Raw genomic sequence first — 7,649 nt, forward strand, 5'->3', positions numbered from 1 at the left:
GGATTGTTAATGTCAGTTGTTACTTGTTTTCTTTGTATTTTGTATAATGTGTCATATAATCCCATATGGGATGGGCCAGAATTATGGCATGACGCGGATGTAGCATTTTCATTCATTCATTCAAAAGACATTTTACATGAGATAAATAAAAAACAAAAAACTGACTATACACCATATACCATATCCTTCCCCACATTGACTACAAAACATAAAGAACAAGAGCAATCATTTATTGGTATGTCTGTATGCTTTATCACCCGTTTATCCACCTGATGAGAGGCTGGTGCTTGAACTGCTATAGTATAGAATAGATAATGAAGCTTCTCTTTTTATTACTACACTAATAAACCAACCCTGCCCACTACCAAAACACACCCACTCCCAAACATTGGATTATGAACAGAAATAGAAAATAAGGATTTAAAACATGATACCTAATGTAATATCACCAATCAGTATTAAAGTCCTCACAGAGGATTCTTGTAACATTTCGAAGGACTCTCTGAGGTGTGCAAAAGTAGACGTGTTTCTATTTTAACAACAATAAGGCAGTGTGAGCCAACCACAAGTCTGACTCTCAATAATAATAATAACAATACATTTTATTTATTAGGCGCCTTTCAGGGCACTCAAGGTCGCCGTACAACAAGCTAAAAACAGTTGAAACAAAACACAGTTCAAAGCTAAAGCAGACAATAAACTAAGTATAGCTTGCAGCAGAAAACACAGATCAATCAATTTCCTGTTTAGTTTTTCTTCTCTACTTCCAATCAAGCGTCTAATTCGGGGAGGGGCCAAAGCTCCCTTGGAATGTGTGCATGGATACGTGTGAATGTGTGCATGGATACATGTGAATGTGTGCATGGATATGTGTGAATGTGTGCATGGATATGTGTGAATGTGTGCATGGATGCGTGTGAATGTGTGCATGGATACGTGTGAATGTGTGCATGGATACATGTGAATGTGTGCATGGATACATGTGAATGTGTGCATGGATATGTGTGAATGTGTGCATGGATACGTGTGAATGTGTGCATGGATACGTGTGAATGTGTGCATGGATACATGTGAATGTGTGCATGGATACGTGTGAATGTGTGCATGGATACATGTGAATGTGTGCATGGATACGTGTGAATGTGTGCATGGATACATGTGAATGTGTGCATGGATACGTGTGAATGTGTGCATGGATACATGTGAATGTGTGCATGGATACATGTGAATGTGTGCATGGATACGTGTGAATGTGTGCATGGATACATGTGAATGTGTGCATGGATACGTGTGAATGTGTGCATGGATACGTGTGAATGTGTGCATGGATACATGTGAATGTGTGCATGGATACGTGTGAATGTGTGCATGGATACATGTGAATGTGTGCATGGATACATGTGAATGTGTGCATGGATACGTGTGAATGTGTGCATGGATACGTGTGAATGGATACGTGTGCCTGAGTTATGTGTAATAATAATAATGTGTGCATGGATACGTGTGCACAAAACTCAATACGAGTTTAGAGACGAAGAAGAGTAGAAGAAACTAGTTACCAGTACAAATTCCTTATTGAATGTAATCATATGTAAGAACATCAGCGGAGAAACAGAGCAAGATATCTCGGCAATTTTTGGACTTAAACATCATGGTAATTACACAACCAAACCCACAACCCTCAGATTGTGATGAGCTGGATGTAGATGTGATGTTCCCTCCAGTGGTGTAAAGTACATTTACTCAAGTACAGTAGTAAAAAAAGAAATTACTTTACTGGAGTATTTCCAATTTTCAGTACTTTTACTTCTACCCCAGATCTCAGAGGCAAATATTAAACTTTTACTCCAGTACAATTATTTGAAAACTTTAGTTACTAGTTACATTGTACATTTTGATTATTATTACAAAACATACAGTAACCGCTTCAGCCCTATATACATTTTGGCCATTTGAAAATAGCCAATCTACATTTGGCAATTATATGAATAGGCCTTCAGGGCGTGGTGAGCTGGGTGTAGACGGGAGTCTGCTCCCAGTGCTGTGGCGGGGGTGTGACCCTGTGGCCACTCTGCGGCGCCGCGTCGCTGACAGGCGCGTGCACGGGCCTCTGGAAGGCAGGGCTCCCCACGTAGGTGAACGTGGAGTACAGCCCCGCCCCTCCTTGGCCATAGGAGGCGGTCGGGGGTCTGCTGGCGCCGCCCTGGTGGTCGTAGTATTCGTACTGCACCCTGGATATGGAGGGTGGGTACGTGGACGAGGAGCTTGAGGAGGAGGAGGGGCTGTAGTGGGAAGAGTGGAGGTTGAAGGAGGTGTAGGAGGCGTGTTGAGGGGAGGAGTCTTGCAGCTGCTTGCCGTAGCGACTGGGACTCAGCTGCTCCGTCTTGATGTAGTTCCTTTGGCCCGCTTCCCACCCAGAGGCTCCTCCCACGGTGGTCCTCTGGCCCGCCTCCCACCCGGAGGCTCCTCCCACGGTGGTCCTCTGGCCCGCCTCCCACCCGGAGGCTCCTCCCACGGTGGTCCTCTGCCCCGCCTCCCACCCGGAGGCTCCTCCCAGGGGAGTCAGGGTGAGCTGCTGCTGCTTCTGTTTCTGGACCCTAGGGATCCAGACCTGTGGAGGGATACATGGTAAAGAGGTATAGATGCTGCATTGCCGTCATCATGGGCACATTCCAATTCCTCATCTGTATTGTCATCATAGTCTGCCATGACTAAGGAAATAAGTTGTTTTCAATAGCATCATTTCAGTAAAGAACAAAGTACTATGCTAAGAGTACAGGTACAGTAGATGCAACAACCCCCAACCCCCATCTCTGGCTATAGAGGGTATATGCGCGTGACATCATCATCATACAGGAGTTCTGCAGTCGTGAAGTCGAGAATGCGTGGCAAAATAAATACTTTGTGGCCTTGACAGCCCATACATCCAAACAGAGAAGTCCTATCTGATTGCATAAAGGGCCTTGCAAACGGGGAGCGATAAAACTCGCCTATAGTTAATTTTCAATGAGACCTGCGTGTTTGCTCGGAGAATACGTATTTACGAGCGTATTTACGTGAGCGCGGTCCCGTGAATTTGTTGCGCGCGTGCTCGTTACGTGCACACGCCTCACCAGACCTGGATTCAGTTTAGCTTTTTTTTTTACGCTTGCGTTCCTCGCTTCATGTTTGCAAGGCCCTTTAAACAACGTTAAATTACATTAAACTCACTTTGCCACTCCATTTGCCACTCACTTTATGCATGTGCATACCCTCTATATAAGAATAAAAACAATTGAACAATAGAAACAGTCGCACAGTGTGTGTGTGTGTGGGTGTGTGGGTGTGTGTGTGTGTGTGTGTGTGTGTGTGTGTTTGACTAAAATAAGTCAAACTACCTTTCCATTTGTTCTACGGAACCACTTAGTTAAAATGACCCGGTTGCCCATCTGGAAAAGTATAACGCACCTGGAGTCGATCCAATAAATGTTACACCGTACTCTTCGTTTATGATCAGACAATCTACAAATTGGGCCATGTACAACATTCCCCTTTAACCATCCATGTCAGGACCTCTGTCTCTGGCTCTGTATTACACTGTATCATTACAAGATGTTTTTATATGACATTTACAGTACCTGTGGGCTGAGCGTTCCAGCGAACGGCAAGGTGCTGATGCTGTAGCTGGCGGTGTAGGCCAGCGGAGGGTGTGGCCTGTTGGGCGGGAGGTACTGGTCGAACTCGTTGACGTCGAAGGTCTCGATGTGTGCGATGACGTCGGAGCTCAGCTGGCCGATGTCCACGTCGCCGAAGTCGATGTTGAGGTGGCGAGGCGCCGCCGCCGCCCCGCCGACAGAGGGGGAGGCGGGGCGGCCCGCCTCGGCCGGCGAACGCACCCTGTTGGCTCCGCCCCCTCTGCACACCACCCCGCCCTCACGCTTCGTGTCCGGCTTCGCTGAGCCCACGGCGTCGGCCTTGGGGGTGGGGGGAGGGGTTGGGGGTGCCTGGGAGACTGGACAGAGAGACATAGAGAGAGAGAGAGAGAGAGAGAGACACAGAGAGAGATAGAGAATTAATTCACATCTTTATGTCAATTAATTCCTCCCATTGCTTGCCACTGTTGTTGTACTGAGGAGCCCCCAAACTACTCTTCCCGTCCAACATTCCCCACTGACAGGTCCCTCGCCAGCCTGTAGGAGTGACAATGACAAACACAGCCTATAAAGAGTATGCAAAGAGTATGCGTCACATTTCCACCGGGACAGCAGCATGGAGCATTGGAAGGTTAGAAGCGTCCGTTGGAAATGGGATGCACACACAGATCCGACATACCAATGGTACGACATGCGGAAAAACAACGGTCGAACATGCTCCGCTCCCGTGCTCGCGGTTATGGTTAGAGGTAGGCTGTCGGTCTAATGACAGTCGGACCAATAGTATGTCGGAAACTAAAGCCTGTATCTGTTGGAAATCGCTAAGTAAACAGTGGTGCGTAACACCTGTTTCTAAATTGCACATAATGCAGGTAGCAGCAGGACGTCGCATTATTGAAAACGAGCACTTCCGGACTCTAACAGAACGCACACGCACACACGCACACACACACACACACACACACACACAGTCACACACACACACACACACACACACACACACACACACACCTGTGTGTTCTCCAGGTGAGTGCACGTCACTCATGCTGGATGCAGGGGAGTCTGCTGTCCTCTGCAGAGCTTTGAAGATGACATCATCTGTGGGCGTGGCTTCAAAGATGACGTCATGTGCGGGCGTGGCCTTGAAGATGACGGCATGTGTGGGCGTGGCTTTGAAGATGACATCATGTGTGGGCGTGGCTTTGAAGATGGGTTCAGAGGAGATGACGTGCATCTGCGTCTCTTCGTCCTCCACCAGCTCACTCTGTCCATTCTTGAGACTCTTTCTGCGCCGGGGCTGTTTAAATTAATTTACATCATCACCCAGGTGCCAGATTTTGTCACGGATACCAAGCTGCATATTCTGTCAAGAGCAGAGTCTGTTGCACTACATGCAATGTTGTTGTTATTATACAGTATACCGGTATGTCTATATAACCCCCGTCCGAGATATTCGTATAAATCACACTGGTGTGAAGTGAGGGGCGCAATATGTATATTTATATTGGCCATATGACTTACGTCGTCATTTACTGCATTATACTTAATTGGCTGGCAAATGATTTACATCTAAGTGCTCATAGACTTGGCTGCCATGACGTAATCATCAAAAGCCATGTCATCGTCCATATACACTATACAGTATGATGTAAATTCTCCTGTCATTGTCAATGGAAAATGTGACACAAGTTAAGGACAAAAAGCTATAATGTAGGATGGGCTAGTGTCCCTAGTCCAACATTGGCTAAAATAATATAGGAAAGAGGCTAAATGTTTTTCTCCCCAAAGGGCCTGAGACCTGCAGGTCAAATGATTGTATACCTGTCCAGGCATGATGGCCTGGAAAGGTAGAGAACCACTAGGGTACCTGGTATAATAAATAACATTGTGTACATATGAATCTATAGAACATCAAGTCATAAAGATACCTGGTACTTGTAGTCTGGATAATCCTTCTTGTGTTGAACACGCAGACGCTCTGCCTCCTCTACGAACGGGCGCTTCTCCCCCTCGTTCAGAAGCCTGGTGGATGGATGGATGAAGAAGGGAGGGAGGGAGGGAGGGAGGGAGGGAGGGAGGATGGATGGATGATGGATGGATGGATGGATGGGGAAAAATGGCAGAATTTATTTTAGGCCAGCACTTGCAAATCAGATCTACACCATTGTAGTATGAATCGACCGACCTACAAGCCCACAACATGTTGCAGATGTGATGCTTGTGGGTTTATAGATTATGTTTGGTGAACAACACCAAGATATCGTTCAACCAAGTAAGATTCTGTTCTGAGCAAACTTTCTACTCTCTGTCTCTGTTTCTCTCTGTCTCTGTTTCTCTCTCTCTCTCTCCCTCTCTCTCTCTCTCTCTCTCTCTCTCTCTCTCTCTCTCTCCACCATCACACAATTAAACCTCAATCAGCAACGGTCATCAATCAATCAATGCATTCTTGGCACTAGTTCTAGTGACAGACAGCAGAAATGTACTGAGTCAGCAAATAATTCACATTTCACACAGTGAAGTAGTACAGCAAACACTATAGCAATGAGCAGTACAATCACAATATAGATAGATATATGTTAAAGCACCCCCTCCAGTGTAATATTGCAAGTATACAACAAAACATCATTTTTTTAATAACAGATGTATAGCCCCAGTCAGGCTATCCAACGTTGAAGCTGCCACTACCTACTGGCGAAAAGTGTACTTCTTTATTGTTTCGATCTATTTGATCTTCATCAGGTCATCACCTGACCTGATGAAGATCAAATAGATCAAAACGTTGTCAGAATTCTCAAAAAAGAACGTCTTTCTTGTACCTGTGGTGTGCGGGCTCCATCCGTCATCTGCGGTATAATAAACAGTATTAATACCTCCACAGTTTGCCCAGGGTCTTGCTGAGCTCTGCGTTGTGCAGGTGAGGGTACTGGTCGGCCAGCTTTCTGCGGGCAGCCTGGGCCCACACCATGAAGGCGTTCATGGGGCGCTTGACGTGCGGCTTGTTCTTACTGGTTCCGTGCGCGCTGCGCACCGGGATGGGCACCAGGGTCCAATCATAGCCCTTCAGCACCTGGGACACCATGTGATGTACAGTATAAAGTATAAAGTAAATTTACTCAAGTACTGTACTTGAGTAGTACAATTTCACTATACTTTTACTTTTCTTGTCTAAGTATAACATTAAGTGGTTACAGATCAATAATAGTCCAATAACATGATAGTTTACAACTTTACATGCATGATTCAGTACTTTTGTAGGCTTAGTTTGACTAAGATAGGCTACACACACACACACACACACACACACACACACACCTGGGACACAGCATCGCGGATACAAGCAGGGAACTTGTCATCGTCCTGATCGGAAGAGCAGACAGGGACAGGGTCCTTCTTGAAGTCCCTGGCGGCCATCAGGCCCTGGTTCTCTGACGGCCGGGTGTTCTCTGCGTCCGAGCCCGGGGACGCCGGACACGGACACGGGGAGTCCTCGTCACACGCACTGGTGCTCGGAGCGTCACAGAGACCCTTGTTGTCTGCGTCCTCCGACATCTGCAGAAGTCAGGAGGATCATACACAAACCCAAACGGGTTGGAATTCTCACGATAGAGTGTGGTTTTCTCTCCAAAGGGACAAGCCTCCTTCTCATAATAAAAGCTGTATATTTCACTCGCCCGGAAGCAGTTCCTAAAATAATAATAAAAGCAGTTTTTTTCCGTTGCCAGGAAAACTTGAAAACCAGAATCTTTCAACTGCGTAAAATGCGTAAAATGCGCCTCTGTAGCTCCAGCTCTGTGGTAAAAGCCGGTTTTCTTTGGAAAGCAGAATGTCTTTATGCATACAACTCCTCTGGTATAATCGCCGTGACCCTTCAGTTGAAACGAAGCCGATAATATTTTTTTTCCTTAGTTTCTTTGTCTCAGTGTGTTAGCAGAGGTGTGTGAAACAGGATAAATTAATGTCTCCTTCTGCGAGGCTTCACTTCACATAGTTAATTAAACAATCCTCCACGACGCAGCG

General features: G+C 46.2%; 1 protein-coding gene across 1 annotated transcript; it reads right to left on the reverse strand.

The window, feature by feature from the left end:
- Positions 1–1,556: 1,556 nt before the first annotated feature.
- Positions 1,557–7,649, reverse strand: LOC310874122 (transcription factor Sox-9-A-like). The gene is made up of 6 exons (XM_083786803.1): positions 6,945–7,649; positions 6,503–6,699; positions 5,561–5,654; positions 4,644–4,929; positions 3,618–3,991; positions 1,557–2,611 (listed from the first exon to the last, which is right to left on the reverse strand). Exons 1-6 carry the CDS (start codon positions 7,179–7,181, stop codon positions 1,997–1,999), a joined length of 1,803 nt encoding a protein of 600 aa, XP_083642929.1. The 5' UTR covers positions 7,182–7,649; the 3' UTR covers positions 1,557–1,996.

The sequence above is a fragment of the Protomyctophum parallelum genome (assembly GCF_964188405.1).
Source record: "Protomyctophum parallelum genome assembly, chromosome: 17".
NCBI lineage: Eukaryota > Metazoa > Chordata > Actinopteri > Myctophiformes > Myctophidae > Protomyctophum > Protomyctophum parallelum.

Coding starts and splice junctions, on each gene's coding strand:
- LOC310874122 (XM_083786803.1), bottom strand. CDS start 7,181: ATGTCGGAGGACGCAGACAACAAGGGTCTCTGTGACGCTCCGAGCACC. Junction 6,700..6,944: donor TCCGCGATGCTGTGTCCCAG/GTGTGTGTGTGT, acceptor ATGGTGTCCCAG/GTGCTGAAGGGCTATGATTG. Junction 2,612..3,617: donor CTGGAACGCTCAGCCCACAG/GTACTGTAAATG, acceptor ATCCCTCCACAG/GTCTGGATCCCTAGGGTCCA.